Consider the following 22,394-nt stretch of genomic DNA (forward strand, 5'->3'; position numbering starts at 1 on the left):
TTCGGGGGTTGGGGATTGACTATCAGGTTCAATTTCTGACCAACGTGCTCAACGCATTGTGTCCCCAGACCGATTTATATCTAGGAACTTTATTCTGTAAGCGACATCTTTTGATTAAGAAAAGTGTACGTGTAATTTGAGATGTGTTTAGGGGTGAGGGAGAGAGAAAATGTGTGTGTGAGAGTGTTTGTGTGTTGAGAGAGATACAGCCAACTCTTTTGTAACTTCTGCTGTGATTAAGTCAACTCAACAAGGGAGATAAGCATACTTTTACTTTATCTCATCACTCACTTACTTCCCCTGTTTCTTTCTTTTCCTCGTTTCACTGCCGCGACAAACTTTGTAGTCTGAGCAGGCGGTAGGAGGGTCACCAGACATGCGCACAAGATATTTGCGTGTCGAGTTGTGTCCAAAGCTAACAATAGACTCGTGGGGAAGCCCAGTGGTAAGACCAGCGCTGTACCAGTCTTGGTACAACTCAACTCATTTGTTAAACTCAACTCTTGGAAGAAACAGTAAGTACACTTTTGTTTCTTGGATCCTGGTTGATACACACATAAACTTTAGTGAATAGTTTTCTCATAAAATAAGAATATTCACCTTAGTGAATAATTTTTTAAAATTAAAAAATAATAATAAAAAAGTGAAAAAATTGTTTGAGATCTTTGAAAAGAAATCTTTGCAATTAAAGTTAGGATGTGACATTGATGTCCGGAAATAACTGTTCAGCCAGTGTTAGCTCAATATCTTTCTATAAATATTAAATGTAGTTTTGTACTTGGATAGATTCATTTCATTACTGTAAAACTTTAACCCTGTATTATGGCAGTACGAAGCGCACTGTATTCCTGTTTTATGAATAATTGTGGGTTAAACTGATGCTGCTGTTAGTAGCTTATGTATATGATTTATTGCTGTTATTGTTTGAGCTGCTCGTCGCATAATGTTTTAGACTCACCGTGTGTCCTGATTACAAAGTTAGAGAATGTAAGAGGAAGGAAGAAGGATCAGAATGATCGTGTATAAATAGTTCCGGTATAACAGAGAGAGAGAAACCGTTGTAAGTGGGTGGTGGAGGGGAAGGTGGAATAAGCCTAGCCAGCAATTAGGGCAAGAGGTGTAAACAGGTGTAAACAGGTGGGATATGCGGAGCAGGGACTGGGTGTCTGAGTCGAGATGTGAACCCAGGTCATCTAACACTCACTGTGTTGGCGACAGGCACTAACCGTTGTGCCACCAGGCCACCCTTTGTAAATGAAGAAGCAGATAACACGGGCAGGCATTGTTATCTGTGAAACATTTTCTCTAGGTCACATCTCGCTCAGCGTTTTCTTTTCTCTTTGGAGGAAGCGAAGACTGACAAAGACCTTGGCAAATGGGGAATTTAACCTGTGGTCACATGTCATCGCTACAAAATGAATGAGAAAAGCAAACAACACGGTTTTCAAACCCCTCCACCTGGCCATGGAATGTTGTGCAGCGGGTGTGATTAATTGCATCCTGAACTCTTTCTTTTGCACTGCATCAGAATCTACTTCCTTGTTGAATGTCTTACTAGGGGAGGACTGTGACAAAGTTTGTTATAGCAGACACAAGCTGCCAGTGTTGCAGTGTAACTTTTCTGTATCTCTCAAACTGCCCCATACGTTTGTCAAACCAACACAATGGTATGTAACCTATTGAAATCTTTTACATCAGAGCTTATATACATGTATATATTTATACAGAGTGTTTTTTCGAAGTGATATCCCCTCGCCGAAAAGACTGAGGCTCTGTGTTTTATGTTTTGACCACGATCTATTCTGAGTTTATCATCAACTTTTATCTCTACATCCTCCTTTAGCTGCTCTGTATACTGGATTGTCTGTGATTTTCTGTATTTTCCAGTTTTGAATAGACAGATGAGATCGAATTTTTCGTTGACCAATGGTCTCTATATCTTGTTACTTCCTTTGCAGTTTGTGATTTGCAGGATTCACATCAGCAATGGGTGAGCATCCAAGTAACCCTTTGTAGCATTTGCTTCAGGGAATCTTGTTTTATATGTATGTTCACATATAAATATATATCAGTTCATACATATATCTACATGTTTGTGGAGCTTCATCTTAATGCTTAAGCGTTGTGCAGCTGCAGAAAAGATGCGCGGTTGTAAGAGAAAGCAACGAGGCTTGGACGTGGGGCTAACGGTACTGCCCAGGAAAACTAACAGGAAGTTTTGACAATGGTTGCACCGGAAAGCACGGAAGGAAGGAGAGTGCGTCACGAGGGCGTGAAACTGAAGAGAGAGACAGATAAAGAGGGTTGGGGTAGGAAGAGGCAAGAGGATATAAAATGTGCGAAAGAGATGGACGGGGTTAGAAAATGTGTACAAGTTACAGAGATAGTGAGACAAAGGCTAGGGGTGAGAAAATGAAATAAACTGAAGAGAGAATAAAGAGGAAAAGATAACGGAGAGAGAGAGAAAGGGAAAAAATAAATAAAGAATGAGATAAAGAAAGTAAAAATTTAGAAAGACGTACGGACATGCAGCCACACACACACACACAACATACACATACGCGCATTAATATACACACGTACATACCCTTACGTACGCGTGTACACAAAAATACACATTCACACACAAAACACACACAAGAAGAGAGCAAAGAAAGATAAGGAAGGACGATAGAAGAACAGCTGCAAAAAGTGAAGGAGAAAGAATGTGTCAAAAAATTAGAAAGATAGATAGGTAGAGAAATAGTGGACGGAGGACGAGAGAAAAAGTTCGGAAAGAGAGAGGGAGAAAAGAAAAAAAGAGAGGGGAAAGAAGATGTGAAAGTGTGAGAATGAGTAAAAGAGATAGAAGAGGAGATGAAGTGTGAAACAAAGAGGGTGTGTATGAGAGACCAATAAATCAGAAAAAAAGGAGGGAGAAAGGGAGAATAGCAAGAGAGACAGAGAGAACTAATAAAATCAGAGGGACGCACAAACGTACAGATAGACATAGGAGAAGAGAGACCTTCTTAAGGATGAGGAAGATACTTGGCCTATATACTTGTAACACATTACTCTCAACGGTCAGGCTTGTGGTACTGTTGCTATTGGCGGCGTTGGTATTGCTGCTGCTGCTGCTGAAGGTGGTGGCAGCAGTTTCTAGACTATTGTTATATAAGTCGTATGCACTGATATCCAGATGTAGGCCAAAGCAATAAGAATAACTCGTTGAAGTCACTTAAAGGTCAAGACTGGGTGACCTCATCTGAGTGCACGGCTTCATCTGACTCTTGACCTCAAAACAGTCTGCTAAGTAACCGTCCCGAAAAGATGTGAAAAGATCCTCCTCCTCATCATCATCATGGGTTGATCAGGAGAAGAGGGCAGTTAAAAAACAAACGAACCATACAAACATTTATGCGGATGATTTTACGTTTATCTAAATGTTGATCATGTTTAACCTTTTTTGAAGATATACACAGTTTAATATACTTATTTTTTCTCAGCGATGGCGTCCATGAGTACTGAGAGTATCTGGAACTCAACCTCCTTTCAAGACGGCAACAGGACACAAGAGGAAATTGATGACTACCTGGAAAAGTTGAACTATGAAACTTTTATCAAACTAGTTCCAATGGTTGTCCTTTTAGTCGTGCTGATTGTCGTTGGCGTCAGCGGCAACCTCCTCGTCTTCCTCGTCTACCTCAAGCAGTTCAAGCCCAGCTCCACGCGGGTGTTTGTGCTGGAAATGGCCGTCTGCGACTTCTTCACTAATGTCTTGGTCCTGCCCTGGCTGATTCAGGACATGCGGTACAGCTACACCAGCAGAGACTTCTTTTGCAAGATGAAGGCGTTCTTGATGATCTTCCCCATCGCCATGTCTTTTCTCATCCTCGTCTGCGTTGCCCTCGATCGTCGTCGCCGCATCTGTCAGTTTCGTAAACGACAGCTGAGCGCCCGTCACGCGACTTACCTGCTCACCGTTCCTCTCACCCTGGCCTGCTCAATCGCCATACCTTTCACCATTCTTTACGGATCCAGACCGCTGGAGACTGATGTACCCGGAATAACCGGCAGCACGTGCGATAATCTCGACACGTCAGTGGGGATCCGAGTGAAACGGGCCTTCGGCTTCGTGTTGATGAGCTACTTCACTGTCGGCTTTGTGCTGCTGGCTGCCTCCTACATTCAAATCTCGCATCGAGTTTACCAGCAGAAAAAGAAGCTCGCCAGACAGACAAACCTTAACTCCAATTCCCACGCAATGAAAACGCAGCTGAACAAAACCAGTGAGTCTATCTCGGAATCGGCTGGACCGTCTGATACGAATACACCTGGAAGTGACGTCACCAGCAAAAGCGTAACGGTTTCGGAAGAATCAACATCTTCGCCAGACCAGGAAGAAAGTTTGCTTGTCAAGAAAACGAGAAATGGCGGTGAAGATATACGAAGAGTGGAAGCCTCGAATTTCGGACAGGATCCTGAAATCACAGTCTCTCCCCTCGTCACCAGTCCTCCTGTTCCTGAAGCTAGCGACCTTTCCAAAGGAGGTGACACGCGAAGCTTTCTTGGGGATTGTCCACGTGACACAACAGCTACCCCGCTCCATCCGGAAACATCAAAGAAGACAGAGAACGGATGTCGATGTCGTAAAGGAGAAACAGCAAATCCTGGTTCCAACCATCAAGATGGAAAACCAAGGCAGCAAAAGAGAGCGTTTGTATCCAGGACAACTGTGATGATGTTTGTCTTGACAGTTACCTCCCTTGTCTGCTATTCTCCATATATGGCTGTAAAGTGAGTATTTCAAAAAATGTTCGATTTATGTCTGTTTTGGAATGATTACATCTTATCTTGTCCTAAAGAAAACTCTTTAATAAGGAATAGATCTTTTTCACATTCTATCGCTAAGCTGATCACCATTGTTAAGTTTTACACCTGGACACTGTCAATAATCAGATCAATGGATTTAGTAGATAGGTAGTTGTTGTAGTCATCCAATCGTGACAAGAATCATGATTGTCCCACGTGCTTGTGTTCCCAGGATTGCCAAACTGGAATATGTCAATGTTGGTCTCAGCGCCTGGACCTTGAACTTGAACTTCCTTGCCCGCTTCTTCCCCATCATCAACAGTGTCATCAATCCTTTCATCTACAGCTTTTGCAACTCCAAGTTTCGTCTGCAGTGTCGTCAATTTTTCACCAAAGTGCGCAACTTCTTCTGTACACAGGTGTGAGAAATTACCTGGTGGACACAGGTGAGACCTGTACACAAGTGTGAGGCTTGCTGTGTACAAAGGTGACATGGTGCGAAAAGGTGTGAGACGAGGTGTAAACAATTACTGTATTGCCGTTCCTTGCCTGACTGATTTCATGAAGTTGTTTAAAATATATAGACACTTGTGGAATACCTTCACAATACCGTTTGATCAGGGTTAGAAGCTGTTATACTATTCTTGTTACTTTCATTACCTGTTTTTTTAAATGGATATGTGTTCCTCTCAATCAATATTTCATTTTTATGTTTGGAACCTATGAACAACTAAAAAAATTATTGGCAGTTTGTATCTGTCAAGCAGTCTACAGCGGAAAATAGCGTTTCCCTTTTGTGCAAATCCTTTTTTTGTATATAGTAAAGATTGATAATGCAAGTATTCAATAAATTTGATAAAGAATGTAATCATTAAGTTAGTTGTTATGCTCTTGTGTTCGATGCTGATCGTAAATTTTCTGCTGGTGCTTGCTTTTTTATTTTATCAATAATTACTCTGTATGTTACTTATTAAGATCTGAGTAAACGATTGCTGATGCGTAAGCCTCATTGAGTTCTGATTAATGAATGTGACTGATTATGTGGTCTAGTATAGATTAAGTATAGTGTAAAGAGAGAAACACACTTAGAAAGAAGAAAAGAAAGAAGAAAAAAAGATGGGAAAGAAAGAAAGACGAAGATACGAAGAAGAAAGAGGAAGGATGGAAAAAGAAGGAAGGAAGATAGAAAAAGGAAAGAAGTAAGAAAAGGCTAAAGAAAAGAAAAAAATACAGTGAAGTGAACATACAGAACAAACTGCTCTAGTAATATATGAGTAAAGTAATTATTGCTCTCTCTCTTACTATCCAGAGACTTCTATCAACATTATACGTGGCTTAAGGTATGTGTGTATTCAGTTAATCATTGTTTAAAGGTTTTACAATTTAAATGCAGTTAGTCATGAAAAAGGCTGCTTTAAATTGAATAAAATACTAAATGATAGATAGAAGGATAGTTCTGTACCAATAAAATAAGATATTAGTACTAAGTTCAGACCTACACACACCGATTATTTACCAGACTCTGAGGTCAAATTAGTGTGACAGATGTCCTCTATAAATAGAAATAAATACAGGAAGTTACTAGGAACACTGATAAGTAAATCAAAGTAGACTGCAATATTTATTCTGTGAACTGTGCTAATTGAAGTCATTGCTGTGTGGAGGAGGTGTTTGTACATCTGAAGATGTCAAACATATGGCAGCCACGTTTCACAACATTCTCTCATGGTATGTATGTCTTTTGTTCTGTGATGAGAGTTTGTGTATACGTGTGGCATGTACGAGCATACTTTATGTATATATCTCTGTGTGTATGTTTGTACGTTTATGAATAAATTACAATTCTTTGTACATGCTAGTGTGCAAATATTCGTGCATGTGTGTGTGCGCGCGTCCTTATAATTGAAAACCACATCTCCGGGTGCTGTACTCAGCTCTACCATAAAGTAAATTATCCCGAGTTGTTTGCTGAATTCTACATGAGTCAGATTGCAAAGATTTAAAAAAAAACCTTTAATTTTTTTCAGAAACATTATCAACTACGACATTTACAAAAGATGTGACCCCTTGGGCTTCAACTACCCTTAGTTCTCTACAAGAAAACATCACAGAGAAAATCCGAGCATCTTAACTTGAAAACTTTCAATACATTACTTCCCATGGTTGTTCTTCTAGCTGTGCTTATTGCTGCTGGGGTCAGTGGCAACCTTCTTGTCTTCCTCGTGTATCTCAAACAGTTCAAGGCCAGCTCCACCCGAGTGTTCGTCCTGGAGATGTCCGTCTGCGATTTTCTGACCAACGTCTCCACGTTGCCCTTGTTGATTGTGGACATGAGATACCGCTACACAAGAGATGGCCATTACTGTCGAACTATGTGGTTTCTGGGGACTTTTCCAGTTCTCATGTCTTACCTGACTCTCGTCTGCGTCGCTCTCGATCGTCGTCGTCGAATCTGCCAGGTTCACAAACGACAACTCAGCGCGCGACAAGCGGCTTACCTGTTGATTGTGCCGTTCACTCTGACCTTTGCCCTCGTGTTTCCCTTCACATTTTTCTACGATGCAGTGCCTCTGCTTGACAACCATCTCAGAAAAACCTGTTGGTTTACACATACGGTTTGGGAAAACGCGAGTTGGGTTGTTGGCCTTCTACTCATGGGCTACTTCATTGTGGGATTCGTGCTGCTGACAGCCTCGTATTCACACATCTCGTATCAAAGTTACCAGCAGAAAAAGTGGCTTCTCACTGGAAATGCAAACATTGTTGATTCAGTGAAAAATATGTCAGAAAGTACTTTCGTCTGTTATCTTGAACCCGAAGAGTACACAAAATTGTCTGTGCGGGAAGAAAGTGCTGGAATCGGAACAGAACCACCAAAAAGGAAAAGTAAAAAAGAAACTCGCTTCATTTCACACGATGCAAAGAACAAACCCACGTCCTGTGAACGCAAGTCTAGTCTAGAAGATAATATTAACACACACGAAAGGCAATACTTCCCGATGGAAGCTGAGGGTCCCGGATGTTCATATCCAGCAGACATCATAGACATTGACTGCAAGGCAAAAGAGATTCAAAAGTTATCTTTTTCACGTGCGATTTCTCCCTCGAAGTTAACACAGCCCCAAGTCTACAGTCCTTAACAGTAACATCTCTCGATAATCCAAACACAACACAGCCAGCCACCTCAGACTTGGCCAGCCAACGTGAAGGACTTGAGGAAAGTGCAAGAAGGTCAGGCTTCGGTCAACGCAAGAGGGCGCTTTTGTCCAGAACGACATTTATGATGTTTGTCCTGACTGCTACTACAGTCATCTGCTGCGTGCCTTACATCACCCTATCGTGAGTATTCCCCCCACCCCCCAAAAAAAACAAACAAACAAACAAACAAACAAAAACAAAAACAAAAAAAACCCAAACAAAACCAAACCAAACCCCAAAAACCAAAACCAAAAACAAAACAAAACAAAACAAAACAAAGCAAAGCAAAGCAAAGCAAAACAAAACAAAACAAAACAAAACAAAACAAAAACAAAAATCAAAACAAAACAAACTAAAACACACCTTAGACCTCGTCTTTCCTTCTTTAGTTATGTATTTATTTTCCACGACTGGAGACACTGAACGGAAGTAAACAAATGGGTTTACGAATGTATCTCTGCTTCATGACCACAGCCCATGTATTCGTCTCGCCCAGTCCTTTCTTTCATTTTCTAACATCAACAACTGTATGGTGATTTATAAAGAGTAGACTTAAGAAAATTATCTTGCGCAGCTAATTAACACATTTAATTAAGACACACAAAGATAACTGTACGAGTATATAACATGAATACATAGAAAATCTATATATTAAATAATAAATATAAATATAAACATGTGAAGTTATGAGTTCAGACTATTACTGTGCATGGGGATGTATGTAGAGGAGCATCTAGAAAACAGAAGAACGGTATCTCAATGTCTTTTGGAAATAGTATATGGCATTGAACTTTATCCAGTAATTGCAAAGAAATTGCTACAAAACAGACTTTGAAAGAAAAAAATATTCTGTTTATTTTTGTCCACAGGCTAGTCAGAGTCGAGTATTCGAGTCTCCTTAACAGTCCATGGAAGATGAATGTGTACTTCCTCGGCCGCTTTTGTCCTGTCGTCAACAGTGTCGTCAACCCTTTCGTCTACAGTTTTTGTAACCCAAAGTTTCGTCTTCAGTGTCGACGGTTTCTCACCAAAGTGCACAATGCGATGTGTCCACAGACCTATTCATAGCCATAACTTTAATTTTTCCTGTGCATTCTGTTCTTTCATAACTAAGCTAAATGTCATTTTCCCTGTGTGGTGTGTAAACAAATGTATATTAAATATATTATATTAAAATCAGTTGTCGACTATTTCTGCGTTATGGACTCATGTCAAAGATGACATCATTGAGGGCGTCAGTTATATACAAAGCCCTGGGAAGTCCTCACTTGGCTTGAGTCATTTCCTAACTGCCAGGAAAATCTGTTCTTTAGGATGTGACTGAGTCATAATCATCCACTTCCTCTGACCTCCTGCCACTACCACTTCAATTATATAATAAGAATACACGATATGCTTGTATCTATGACATTTATCAGGCGTCTATTAATTCCCCTTTTCTCAAAATAAAAAATTTCTTGCAAGTCAACCACAGGACAGACTTTTAACCAGTGATGGTTAGAAGTAAAGAATAATTTGTATGTCATAAAAACAAGTTCTTTTAGTAATAACTTCATTGGATGTTAGTTGAGAAAATGTTCACACAGCTTACCCAAACTTTTAGAAATAAATTTTTGAAGTAGGATAGTAGTCCAAAAACACACAATTCATAGTAATTCTCGCACTACAGTGTCAGAAAATACTTGGAACATGCCACGCATGGACACGTATCGCAAATCCTCAACCCCTAATAAAACAATTCAAAACACCTAAAAAAATAGTTATTAGAATTGAAAGAAGGACAGTAATCATGTCGGTAGCTACAGGAAAGCAATTTGTAGAGAAATCTTTCAGCTTCTAAATGCAGCAGTTGCTTACCATGTATCATAATCATTCTCAAGCTTCACACACACACATACAGGTCTCACAACTTATTAAAGCCATGCGATTGCTCATTCTAATAACAAAGAACAAAACGATTGCCTTAGGTTGCTCGAGTTGTGTATATTCTTTGTTCCGTGCCAAGGACATTACAAGAAAAAAAAATAACACAAAACATCACTAGCTATGACCAGTCACCGCTAATTATTAACTACATTCGCAATAAAAAAATATCCACGGTTAGAGTAGATTAAAACACAGATCGATGAAAGTAAAAAATTACTGGAAAATGAAGGCTACAATTATTCTCTAAGCCAGTAAACCAACCGTACGAAGACATAAGAAGATAGGAATGTTTGATGAATAGTACATCTCAAAAGTCTTACATCCAAGAAAGAGAAAAATACTTATTATTAATAGTCAATAAATACACTAATAGACCATCCACGCTCGTTCTCGCTCTCTATGTACTAATAAAATTAAAAGTTCGTGACTGTCATGAAATCAGTATTTGACATAGTCCTGAAACCGTGAAGGGTTATCGTGAATACAATCCAAAAGATTCTAATAAGACGTTTGTCATGGTTCGGTGCTGTGTCATCGGCAGACCCACGATATCAACACGTACGAAACATACTACACATTACACACACATTACACATATTACTCACATGCCACCATATGTTACACACATATCCGTGACTCAAAAATAATGCACGAACACTTGGCTATTCTGTCCATGTCAAAGAGGTCATCCATATACCTCGGCATTCTCGGATAAAAATGGGAAAGTCCAACAAAGGTCCCCAAGACAAGTAAGGTCAGTGTGGATGATTTATTTTCCACTTGACAAATGCTCACGTATACGGTCGTGTTGCACCAAATACTTTCTCAGATAAACCTGCAACTCCTATTACTCCTTCTCCTGTCTCATTCATTCTTTTTCGTTCTCTGTGTTGAAGGAAAAAACCTTCAATTCTTGTATCAAAATAAACAGTCTAAAAAGCATTTTTTCACATTTAATAAGCAGTCATCAAAATTGCATTACATGACTATCAACAAGAAGAAGAAACCTACTTCACTCGGAGACCGCGACGAGACACGTCTTACACTCTTGACGAGTGATGTGTCTACCTACAATGTACCCGGGCTTGCGAATGAGCACTGTACTCACACATTCCAGCACATCCGTTAATTAACGCAAGAAACATTTGAACAATTGAAAAAGCATGCAAGAAACTACAGAATGTCAGAGTGATTCATTTTAACCCAAACGATATTCTTCTATGTACTAGAACACAAAAATATTAATTTATTTGTATTTGGTAAATAATGAAGAATAAAAAAAAACAACACAATGGGCAACATGTTGACTGCAATATTCATTTTCGATTTAAACGTTTCCTTTCATTCAGATAATCAATAATAGTATATATCAAACATTTTTGTACAATTATTTCCATTATTTGTTAAGTCTAGAAAAACAATTTGTGTTCAAGAGAATTGAGAATTAAGATTTTTGCCCTGTTTCACCAAGATAAGAGTTATCAAAGGGGAACACCTTTGATGAAACACCGGCTGGTACAGCGATTTGAGTAAATATCCTCCGAATTCATTGATACACAGGTGTCAGGGTGTTATGCACTCTATCTACAATCGACCTAACTCAGATACAGTAATAGAATATATACATGCTTTATGAAGTCCAAACGAAGTTCGTTCAGGAAATCTAGGTTGTTAGATAATCCATACCGTGTAAAAATGTAAGATAATCAGTTTACACTTTCGCAGAATTCTTGATTTTTTTCAAGTGTGAATAATGTACGGTTAGTAAACACACTAAATGTCTTTGCTCCATCCACATACTAAAAATAGGAAAATTGTTTTGCAAAAGGAAAAATCACATTTGTGGATAAAGGGTGTTACGGATCTTCGTCAGAAAAAGACGACACTCCTGACGAAACTTTGGATTGCAGAAGCTGTAGATAAAAGGGTTGATGACACTGTTGAGGAATGGAAAGCATCGCGAGACTAAATTCATGTTCAGTCGCTGGGTGGTGGTAAGAGTGTTCTTGTTGTTTCTGCCAAATGCCCTGTAAAGTCAGAAATGAAAGACCAGCAAAACTGAAGTGTGTATCACAACAATACAAAAGAACTCTCTGGACGCGATTGATAGTATAACATGCAGATAGACTGACATTCTAACAAACATTTGCACTTGCATAACATTATCAGTCACTTACTTTACCAATATCGTGATAAAAATGTCTCCAAAGGACTCTGATTGTTGAAGAGAGCACAACAGATAACTGATTGTAAAAAGTGAAATATAAGATGTACGTATTTTCTTATTTACTTCAAACTAGGTGAAAAAAGTGGACCTCACGAATCTTTAAATACTTACATCACGGCGATGTAAGGGACATAGAAGACAAGAGTTGCGACACTCAACACAAACATCATTAGAGTCGTTTTGGAAAGAAGCGCCTTCTTACGGTGACTCAACCTGGAAGATTGAAAACGAAGATCTGGTGACCTTTCGCTGGTTTTTATGCTATCTTGCCTCGTTCTTTCTCCAGGCAAGGTTGTACAGCTCTCAACAGCTGATATTTGTCTTCAATGATTCCGACAACGGTTTTCTCTTGGACACATTCATACTCGTCGTAACTGACTTCTTGATGGAACTTTCCGGAATCCTCGTCGTAAAGTTACCCGCTGATGATCCTAGCTGACCTCTTAAGTTCGCTTTGGTACACCTTCTGGATTTCTCTGGGCGTCTGTAGACATCTTCTGCGTCATGTTTGTCGTGACAGTTATCTTCAAGACATTTTTTCCTGTAGCAGTCATGTCATGGGGACGATGCGAGCTTGAACTACTGTCTACATTCACCGGGCACTCGACAAAGTCCCTCGTCTCCATCTTTAAACTACGTTCTGAGAAACAAGATCTGGTGTCGAAGTCAGGGGCAGAAATACTTTTGTTGAACTCACTCTGTTCTTTGCCGTTGTTTTTCGATAGTTTGGTATGCTTGTTCGCGTGAGAAACCTCACTAACATTTAATCGTACAATCTTATTGTTTCTCAAGTGATAAATTTGTAAGAGATCTGCATGTAGGATGATATCAGTAGTACAAAACCGACACCATAGACGATTCCCATGGTAACGCCGTAAGCTTGTTTTACTTTTATTCCAAATGGTAAATTCGAAAATCCGCAAGTAGTTCCTGTTATTTCAGGTAAGTCAGTCTCTAAAGGCTCTACGCCGTACAGAAAGGCGAAAGGACAAACAACACAAACGGTGACAATAACAGCGAGTATCATCAGGTAAGTCGCTTGTCGTGGGTTCAGTTGTCGTTTGTGAAACTGGCAGATGCGACGGCGACGATCGAGGGCGACACACACGAGGATCAGGTAGGACATAAAAATTGGGAGTGTGCTAAATAACCTCTTCAGTTTGCAGAAAATATCCACGCTTGTATATCTGTATCTCATATCCTGCAGCATCCACGCCAATGTAAAGATGCTGGCCAGGAAATCACAGACGGCCATGGCCAGCACGAATACACGGGTAGAGCTGGCCTTGAACTGTTTGAAGTACACGAAGAAGACAAGGAGGTTACCGAAGACGCCGACTAAGATCAACACAATTAGAAATACAAAATAAGGAAGTAACTGAATGAATGTTTCATAGTCTAGTTTTTTCAAATAAGAGTTTTTTTCTTCCGGTGTGATGGTTTCTTTTTGTAATGTCCCTTGTTGAGTTAAGTTCCCGGCACTCGTATAAATTGCAGTCATCCTTGATGATATTTCTGAAAAGAAATACGAAATTATTTAGGAAGGTATTAAAACTGAAATGCATATCTTTGAAGCTTTAGATAAGAAGTCCATATAAGAGCTATATCAGAAGTGTAAAGTCTACGACGAAAGACAGTAGTTGTATTCTTGAAATGTCAAAGGACTACTCGATCAGCACTGGTGGTACCTGTGAGAGGTAGATGTGTGATGTGAAGATGTCACTGTCGGGTGAAGAAGTGAGTACATCCAGAGGGCAGACTCGGAGATGTAGGTCGAACTCGTAGTAGAAGAGAGCAGTAATAATAGTCAGAGATAGAGGGGAAGACGTTTGTAACAATGATGACGATGAAGTGATACGCACATGAAGATTAATTGATAAACAATGACGATCTGAACTTGACGAAATTTTACTCCTTGAAACAAGTTGCACACAGAGATTCTACATGAAAGTGTTTTAAATTTTTTAACAGACTCGTTGATTAAAAAAAAGAAGAATAACCGGTGTATTGCTGTCCAGTGGATGTAAAACTGAGGAAGTAAACACTCAGAAGCCTGATACAAGTTGTCGACATCTTTAAGTATCATTAATTAAAGACAGACATAGACATAAGAGAGAATCGTATAGATACATGTTTAGTCTTAGTCCTATAGACAAGACACATTGATAGACTAAGCTCTAGCTAAATACGTTAATAATCGTAGACACATGAAGAGATACGCAATAGATAATTATATACACACATTGACATAGCTCTGTACTCCAAGGTGTGTGCCATCATTGTAAGACAGTCTCTTGTGTATGTACAGACAGTAAGTCTGTCAAACGAATGTTTCTGAGGATTGATTGGAAGTGAGCATCACACCAGGATTAAGTGAAAATTAAGACTAACTTTGTTCTTTGTCATGGTTGGCTGCATATTTGGACACGTAGACAATGCTTGAGATAGAACGAGTGACATCCATAATTGTTTTGTTCTGTATCTTACACCTGTTCCAACTTGTTCTTACACCTTTGTCCATGGGGTGGTTAAACGATGTGAATACAGAAGAACACTGAAGTACTAACTTAAGTACTGAGCCTATATATATATATACACACACACGCATAGGTACATATAAATACACACACTAGAACAGCTTCATTTCACTCGTTCGACTTGTTCCTTTCACACAAACTGTAGGAAAAACTAAATTCGGCCCAGCTAAGACAAAAAGATGATATGTTTATTGCAGACTTCAGCAAGTTATCTTAACAGACAAAAAATAAACAAATCCTCAGTCATTCATCAGTCCTGCTCACTTTTGTCATAGATACTTCAAATTTTGATGTTGTATATACATCATGTACATTTATATTTACTGCATATATATATATATAAAGCGTTGATAAAAATGTTATAAAACAATCACGAAATTGTGTTATCCGGTGTAAACAACCAAGGTTGCATTTTACTTTGTAAAATAGAAAAATTAAATATGAGCCAGTTATGGGAAGAGGCCGGCCGAGTGGTTAGAGCGTTGGCGTCCGAACCGAGAGCGCGCTGGTTCAATTCCCGATAAAGCAAACTTCCCCCAGTCGACCCAGCTGAAGGGAATTACCTGACTCCATAGAGGGTCGGGGAAGGTGAGGCAGCGAGGAGAATGGGCACCACCCTCATGTAAAAAGCTGGCCCCGAGAAAAGTGGGGTCTCTAACACCTCACTCCCCAAACGACCTTTAAAGGTTATGGGACGACCTTTACCTTTTTTTACCTTATAGGAAAATAGCAGGAAACAAGGCAAGAATGTCTCATGAAGGGAGATAATTAAGAGAGAGAGACCTAAAGCATTATCAATCGTCAATCACAATTTCTTAAAAGATATATGAAAAAATATTTTCATGCATTTCAAGAAAAGAGAGCGATATCTCAGTAAACCAAACGTTTGATAAAGTTTCAAGCAAGGGCTTCAGAGCATCATGATGTGCAACCTTTCTATAGAGTCATTCGATTACTTCCCTTACACCAGGTGAATTCCATTTAACGTGTAGGGATATGCTGTTTAGTCTTCGGTATGCTCACACTAATTTCCCAGTGCATCTGTGGTTCGTTTTCACTGATCTGTTCTTTATGTTGTCGCTACACTTGACCGTCGATTTTTTTTTTTGGATTATTTTTCTTACCGAACCAGTCACTGAAATGTATCAGCAGTGTATAACAAATTCATATTTCTGTATACACATGCTTTGTGAATAAAAGTCAAAGTTGGTAGGATGACCAAGAACACTGTTAGCCCAGCACAATTCACTTCTGGAAACCTAGGTTGTTAGATAATCCACGAGTAATAAGTTTGCACTTTCACAGAATTCTTTTTCGCCACGATTTTTCGAGTGTGAATAGTGGTCTCTGAATAAGGATGTAATTACTTTCTTCGTGCAGTACGCACATTTTGTAAAAATCGTTGCTTCATCCAACCATTAAAGATAGAAAACATTTATTGTAAAAGGAAAAAAAAAATCACATCCTTGGATAAATGGTGTTACTGCACTTCTTCAGAAACCGACGACACTCCTGGCGAAACTTTGGATTGCAGAAGCTGTAGATAAAAGGGTTGATGACACTGTTGATGATTGGAAAGGATCGAAAGATGATTTTCAGTTGCTGTGTGTTCATATGAACTCTTGTGGATTGGATTTGAAGCAGTCTGTGAAGCCAGAAAGTAAATACCAGCAAATAAAAAGGAGAAAAGTGTATTAGAACACTAAAAAAGCAGAGGCTAGTTATGATTGACAGTAAAACATGTAGATAGCCTGACATTTAAAGATATATCTGATTTACTAGCAATGTTTACTCACAATAATATTCATGTTATCAACATCATAAACATAACCGTTTTCTATGCGCCTCTATTTGTTAGATAGAGTACATCATGTAATTTAAAAATATACCTTTTTTTATTATTTTCTTAAAACTTAGTGAACACACCACATCGGTTCTTAAGATACACGCCTTAATTACGGAAGAACATTACGATTGGGCAAGGAAATTGTTACTATGTCAAGGCCTCAACCAATGAAAACGTGGGACCATATGGAGGCTAGCTGTGCACAACTGTGACGTCATGTAGTGGATAGGAAGGGCTGTAGCTGTGTATCTCAAAAATCGACGGGGTTATTTAATGAGATGAAGAGTAATATTATATTGGGTCCAACTTCACCGATTCATTAAACAAAATACATCTCACGAGTCCTTGAATACTCACACCACAGTGATGTAAGGGACATAGACGACAAGGGTTGCGACACTCAACACAAACATCATAAGAGTCGTTTTGGAAAAAAATGCCTTACGACGCTGTTTCCGCCAAGCTTTTTGAAAACGGAGATCTTGGGTAGTTTCCAAGCAAACGTGACCTGTATGTTTTGCATGAAACCCTGCGAACCTCTCTAGAACTGAAGAGGCTGAAATTTTTTTCGCTGATGCAGAAGTCGCTTCACTCTTGGACACTTTCTTGCTCGCTGGAATCGAATTTTTGATGGAACATTCTGGAGTCGACCTTCCAGAGGTACTTTCTACTTTCCCCCTCGGCCCAGTAGACTTTTTGGAAGTCCGTGTGCGTCTGTAGACATCTTGTCTGTTATGTTCATCATGATAACATATTTTTTTCGAGCAGATATGTCCTGGGGATGACGCAAGTTTGAACAAGGGCCTACATTCACCGGGCGTTCGACAAAGTCGCTCGTCGTCATCTCCAAACGCATTCGTTCTTTTTGATCAGAAAGATCTGGACAATCGGTTGTGGTTTCGAAATCATTAGAAGGAGTATTTTTCTGAAACTCTATTTCCACTTCGTCCGTGTTTTTAGCATTCCCTTTGTTTTTATGCTTGTCCTCGGGAGAAAGCGCTGTAATATTCAGTTTTTCAATCTTCTTTTTCTGGTGATAAATTTTGCGAGAGATCTGCATGTAAGAAAATGTCAGTAATGCAAAGCCGACTCCATAGCCAGTTCCAATGGTAGCGCCATAAGCTATTTTTACTTTTCTTCCAAATTGTGTATCCGCAAACCCGCAAGTAGTTCCTTTTATTTCAGGTAAGTCAGTCTCTAAAGTCTTTGCGCCGTACAAAACTGCAAAAGGACAAACAATACAAAGGACCAAAATAAAAGGGAAAATCAACAGGTAAGTCGCTTGTCGGGCGTTCAGTTGTCGTTTATGAATCTGGCAGATGCGGCGGCGACGATCCAGGGCGACACACACGAGGATCTGGAATGACATGAAAATTGGACATGTTGCCAAACTAAATTGAAATTTGCAGAAAATATCCCCTTTTGTATATTTGTATCTCATATTATGAATCAACCAGTTCAGTAAAAATACGTTGGTGAGGAGATCGCAGGCGGACATGGCCAGCACGAACACACGCGTGGCGCTGGCATCGAACTGTTTGAAGTACACGGAGAAGACGAGGAGGTTCCCGCAAAAGCCGACAATGATAATCACAATTAGAAGTACAACCAAAGGGAAGAGGCTATTAAACGCTGCATAGTTGAGGTATTCCAAACAAAAGTTTATTTCTCTTTGTGTGCTGTTGTCTTCTTGATGGGAGAAGTTGCAGGCACTCGTAGAAACTGTCGTCATCCTCGATAAAGTTTCTGAAAACAAAGAAAAAGTCGTAGTTCAATGTTTTCAAAACTGGAATATGCATCTCTTTAAAGTTTTATATATTTGAGACTAGTGACATACAATTGCTGTATTTGATGATGAAGAAGACCTGCTGCTCGAATTACAAGCGTGGAGACACTGAGAACGAAGAACGAAAGGAGCAATAGCCATAGTTAAAGTGGAAATCGTCTTTGATTGGAGCAATGACGACGATGAACTGATACAAATCGCAGATAAAGATAGACTTTGATAAAACAATGACGAACTGATGCTTACGAAATTTTACACCTTGAAACAATTTGACACAACTCGCACTTGAAGACAGAAACATTCCACACGGAAATATTTTAAAACATTTTACCTGAGTCGTTTATTAAAAAAAGGGTATTTCATTTGCTAATGTCCGTGATTAGTGAATGCTAGAAAAATCCGCATCAAGAAATATGACAATAACTAATAGTTGGGTTACAAAATAACAGGAACCTAAGATGTTAATACTCACGTATAGGTGATAAAGGAAGTAGTTGCGATGGTCATCGGTGGTATTCGGTAGTGTTTTCCTCAACTTGCAGTAAATAAATTCACCGCTTATTATGTCAAAGGTAGTTTCAAGGTGTTGTATGTAAGACCAGATCATTTTGTTTTCACATCGACAGAACATTTTCCCATCACTGCATATGACAAGATTTGCATTGCCTTAATTTGTTTCTGGACCGCACACCCCGTTTCCCCCGACTCTCAGATTTGGTTTCGGGTGGCATCCAGTCCAGGTGGGTTTCGTGGCCAGGAATGTAGTAGGAAATAGCATGTCTATACAAAAACGAAACTATTTACGAAATAGTTTGAGCACGCTCATGTATTTATATGTTTGAGATGGAAGGATTCGGCACTTCATCTTTTAACACTCGCTACATCCGCCATCACTATCAACACTGTTGATCATCTCTCCAAGTGTCACTAGCGGATAGAAAATGATGTTAACAAGATGGAAGATTTCTGTTTGATAACAAAGGAAACATTCTGTACTCAGAATGCTATTCTTTTATTAAGAGCATAGAGTTTGTTTTTAGTACTGAGTAGTTCAAATGCTTTGACATATCATTTACAATGCAAGTGGGCGTTCGATTGTTACTTTGATATGTCTAAAGGCTTTTTTTCCTGACAACCTGGTTTAAATTTAATATTCGTATGATAACAATGACAAGAAGTTCTGCATCAAAACCACTTCGCAAGCTTTTCACAATGAATGTTGCTTTCAAAAGGGAAGACAAAATATCAAAACTCGCTAAATACGTCTACACGTTTACTACCAGCTTATATGATATTGATAATTCAATGTTTAAAGTACATCATTTTTAAAACAAATATCATTTCTCAAATGGACGTCCTGCGCAATGATATCAATAACCAGAACGAGTCTTCCGATGATGACAATGACTCATAGTTACATACGCATGTACGTTCGGTCGCACGCGCACACGCACACATACTCATGAAGAAATAAAATATAATAGAAGGAGAAACATAATAGAATATCATGACAGTGAAGGGCGTGCTTGCTAAATTGAAATTTTCCTCGTTTTACCGGAGAGAGGAAAAGCCTGTGTCGTTCTGTGTCCTTATTGCTTGTCACATCCTGCCAGACGTTAGACTGGTCAGCAGGGAATCTGAGCCAGGGCCAGCCAGCCAGATGTCTGTGCTGTTTACAAAGTCAAGTAAATTGGGCGAGCACTTCCTCGTAAATCCGACATATGATCAACTGATAGATAGGCTCTCTTAGCATGATATGCCTTTGTGCTCTGTCTTCAGCTGTATTCTTAAGGAATCCTTCGTGCAAACCGCAGTTCAATGGGTCAGCTGACAAAATTGAGCTGCAATACGCCTCTACAGCTGCATCCAGTCAAATCTTTGCCCAATCATAAAACTTCAAAGTGATTGTGAAAAGGCAACCAAAGATGACATCAACCAATAGATCAACGACCGACCAGTATGGTCCATCAACAAGCAGCAACTGGAATTGGACGTCGCAGGAGATACATCAACGCTTGGAAAAACTGAATCATGGCACTTTCATCGATTTAATTCCCATGATCTTGTTTGTAACGATGCTGATCGTCGTCGGGGTCCCTGGCAACCTTCTCGTCTTTCTTGTTTACCTCAAGAGGTTCAAGGCCAGCGCCACGCGCGTGTTTGTACTGGCCATGGCTGTGGTTGATCTGGTGACCAACGTCTTCACCTTGCCCAGGCACATTGTTCTGATGAGATTTACCTACACTACCCACGGATCTACTTACTGTCAGGTGATGGGAATGTTAACCATGTTCCCTATCCTCATGTCCTACTGGATTCTCGCCTGCGTGGCTTTCGATCGTCGACGTCGCATCTGCCACCCTCTTCGACGTCAGCTGAGCGCTCGTCATGCCACCTACCTGCTGATTCTTCCTTTCGCTCTGACTGCTGTCCTCTTGTTTCCCTTCATGCCCTTCTACGGTGAAATGCCTTTCGAAACAGGTGTACCTGGGCTTAATGGAAGTAATTGCGAATTACAATCTTCATACTTAGGTGTGAACGTTGAAAAAATGTTTCAATTTGCCTTGATGATCTTCTTTATCGTTGGATTCTCCATGGGGACATTCGCTTATGCGCACATAGTGTACAAGGTGTGCCAGCAAAACAAAATGCATCGGTATTTTGGAAATCAAGGAAATGGTGTGTTAGTCAACCGGTGAGTTTAAAATGACCAAGGTCAACGAATCGATTCAAGACACTAGAGACTCGCATGAAAGCCTGACGGAAGAGACTGTCGAGACGGATGTTAAAACTGCAGACATGTCAGTAGAGCTGTCATCTATGGACGAAAGGCAAGAGGTCAGACAGCTTGATGCATCAGAGACTAGTACGGTAAATAGCCTTAACCACGAGCGCAACGCTGACCCCGAGCGTGGACCAACGGAAAGAAGCTCTGACGACCCGACACACAGCGGGGATGAAGGTCGCGAGAGCGAAGTTTCGAGATTTGGGGTCCGTACTCGGGGTGCACCAGGCGGTCACCTGAAGAAGAGGCTTCCATTTTCAAGAACCACACTGATGATGCTGGTCCTGACCGGAGTTACTATCGTCTGCTGCGTCCCCAACATCGCAGTGTCGTAAGTACATTATAGCCTAGTGTCTTTCGACCATCGCTGCTGTAGCCAACTGAAACAGAATCCTTCTCGTGTGTATGGGGAAAAAGAAAGACAGCGTGTTGTACCACAAGGGTTCGAATCCAAGTGTAGTGTAGAAAATTTTTTCAAGTAGGCCTAGCTGTCTTAAATCGATCCTGATTCCATTGAGTGTTAGGGAAGGTAAAGGAGGGAGATGAGATTATGCGCAACGCCTCTGGGAATAAAAACTGGCCACAAGATCTTCAGGGGTACAATCTCAAGCAAAAAACATAGACATTTATAGAGGATATTCTTTTTATATAGCCATCGATATAATGCTGTATCCCTGATATGCTCTTAAGAAACTGGATGTCTGCAAAATTTGGCGATAAAATGTTTACAACCTGATCATTGTAGTGCACTCTCAAGAACATCATACATATTAATGTGATGAATGTTTATGAGTGGTCTAGAGTCTTGGACAACCTCAAGGTTCCGTTCTGATTCTGCAAGCTGTTGATCTTTTGTGTCCGTTGCTTTATACACTTCCCACCTTGTAAACACAATAATTATTACAGAAACCTAATGGAACGGCCCTTGTTGACGATACTAAATGTCCTATTTACATATCTTTGCAGTGTGTCCGATGTGGAAGGAAGTCAACCTTCACCTGAGCGCATGGACTCTGAATATGCGGTTCCTCTGTATAGTCTTTCCCAGCGTCAACAGTGTCATCAACCCTTTCATCTACAGCTTTTGTAATCCAAACTTTCGTCTACAGTGTCGTCAGTTTCTCGTCAAGTCACACAGATTAATCCGTGGGAGAATGTCAAAGTGGTTTTAAATTCAGTAACCCTCGCAAAGAAAGAAATGCTATGTAAAACTGACGCTTTTGGAATTTTGTTTTTTTTAAAAAAAATCATTTCCTAAAGGTTCATGTAAAATCTAAAGTAACACAGTTAAAAAGTAT

At 39.8% G+C, this 22,394-nt stretch overlaps 5 protein-coding genes and 1 long non-coding RNA gene across 6 annotated transcripts; 4 read left to right on the forward strand and 2 right to left on the reverse strand.

Annotated features, from left to right (window-relative positions):
• The first annotated feature begins 349 nt into the window (after positions 1-349).
• On the forward strand, positions 350-5,656 carry LOC112568871. The gene is made up of 3 exons (XM_025246385.1): positions 350-515; positions 3,486-4,776; positions 5,024-5,656. The coding sequence occupies exons 1-3, from the start codon at positions 377-379 to the stop codon at positions 5,214-5,216; spliced, it is 1,623 nt and encodes a 540-aa protein (XP_025102170.1). The 5' UTR covers positions 350-376; the 3' UTR covers positions 5,217-5,656.
• Positions 5,657-5,783: 127 nt separating this feature from the next.
• LOC112568872 lies at positions 5,784-7,972 on the forward strand. Its single transcript, XM_025246386.1, has 2 exons — positions 5,784-6,519; positions 6,819-7,972. Exon 2 carries the CDS (start codon positions 6,951-6,953, stop codon positions 7,929-7,931), a length of 981 nt encoding a protein of 326 aa, XP_025102171.1. The 5' UTR covers positions 5,784-6,519; positions 6,819-6,950; the 3' UTR covers positions 7,932-7,972.
• Positions 7,973-11,215: 3,243 nt separating this feature from the next.
• LOC112569570 lies at positions 11,216-12,924 on the reverse strand. Its single transcript, XR_003100461.1, has 2 exons — positions 12,254-12,924; positions 11,216-11,942 (listed from the first exon to the last, which is right to left on the reverse strand). It is a non-coding gene; the product is annotated as an uncharacterized LOC112569570 (long non-coding RNA).
• Positions 12,925-15,294: 2,370 nt separating this feature from the next.
• On the reverse strand, positions 15,295-18,482 carry LOC112569463 (D(2) dopamine receptor-like). Its single transcript, XM_025247255.1, has 3 exons — positions 18,363-18,482; positions 16,883-18,271; positions 15,295-16,324 (listed from the first exon to the last, which is right to left on the reverse strand). Exon 2 carries the CDS (start codon positions 18,255-18,257, stop codon positions 17,193-17,195), a length of 1,065 nt encoding a protein of 354 aa, XP_025103040.1. The 5' UTR covers positions 18,258-18,271; positions 18,363-18,482; the 3' UTR covers positions 15,295-16,324; positions 16,883-17,192.
• A 1,754-nt stretch (positions 18,483-20,236) lies between these two features.
• LOC112567562 (melatonin receptor type 1C-like) lies at positions 20,237-21,010 on the forward strand. Its single transcript, XM_025244257.1, has one exon. The coding sequence runs from the start codon at positions 20,237-20,239 to the stop codon at positions 21,008-21,010; it is 774 nt and encodes a 257-aa protein (XP_025100042.1).
• Positions 21,011-21,020: 10 nt separating this feature from the next.
• LOC112568389 lies at positions 21,021-22,268 on the forward strand. Its single transcript, XM_025245683.1, has 2 exons — positions 21,021-21,427; positions 22,063-22,268. Exons 1-2 carry the CDS (start codon positions 21,111-21,113, stop codon positions 22,184-22,186), a joined length of 441 nt encoding a protein of 146 aa, XP_025101468.1. The 5' UTR covers positions 21,021-21,110; the 3' UTR covers positions 22,187-22,268.
• The last annotated feature ends 126 nt before the right edge of the window (positions 22,269-22,394 follow it).

Source organism: Pomacea canaliculata, linkage group LG7, assembly GCF_003073045.1.
Source record: "Pomacea canaliculata isolate SZHN2017 linkage group LG7, ASM307304v1, whole genome shotgun sequence".
NCBI lineage: Eukaryota > Metazoa > Mollusca > Gastropoda > Architaenioglossa > Ampullariidae > Pomacea > Pomacea canaliculata.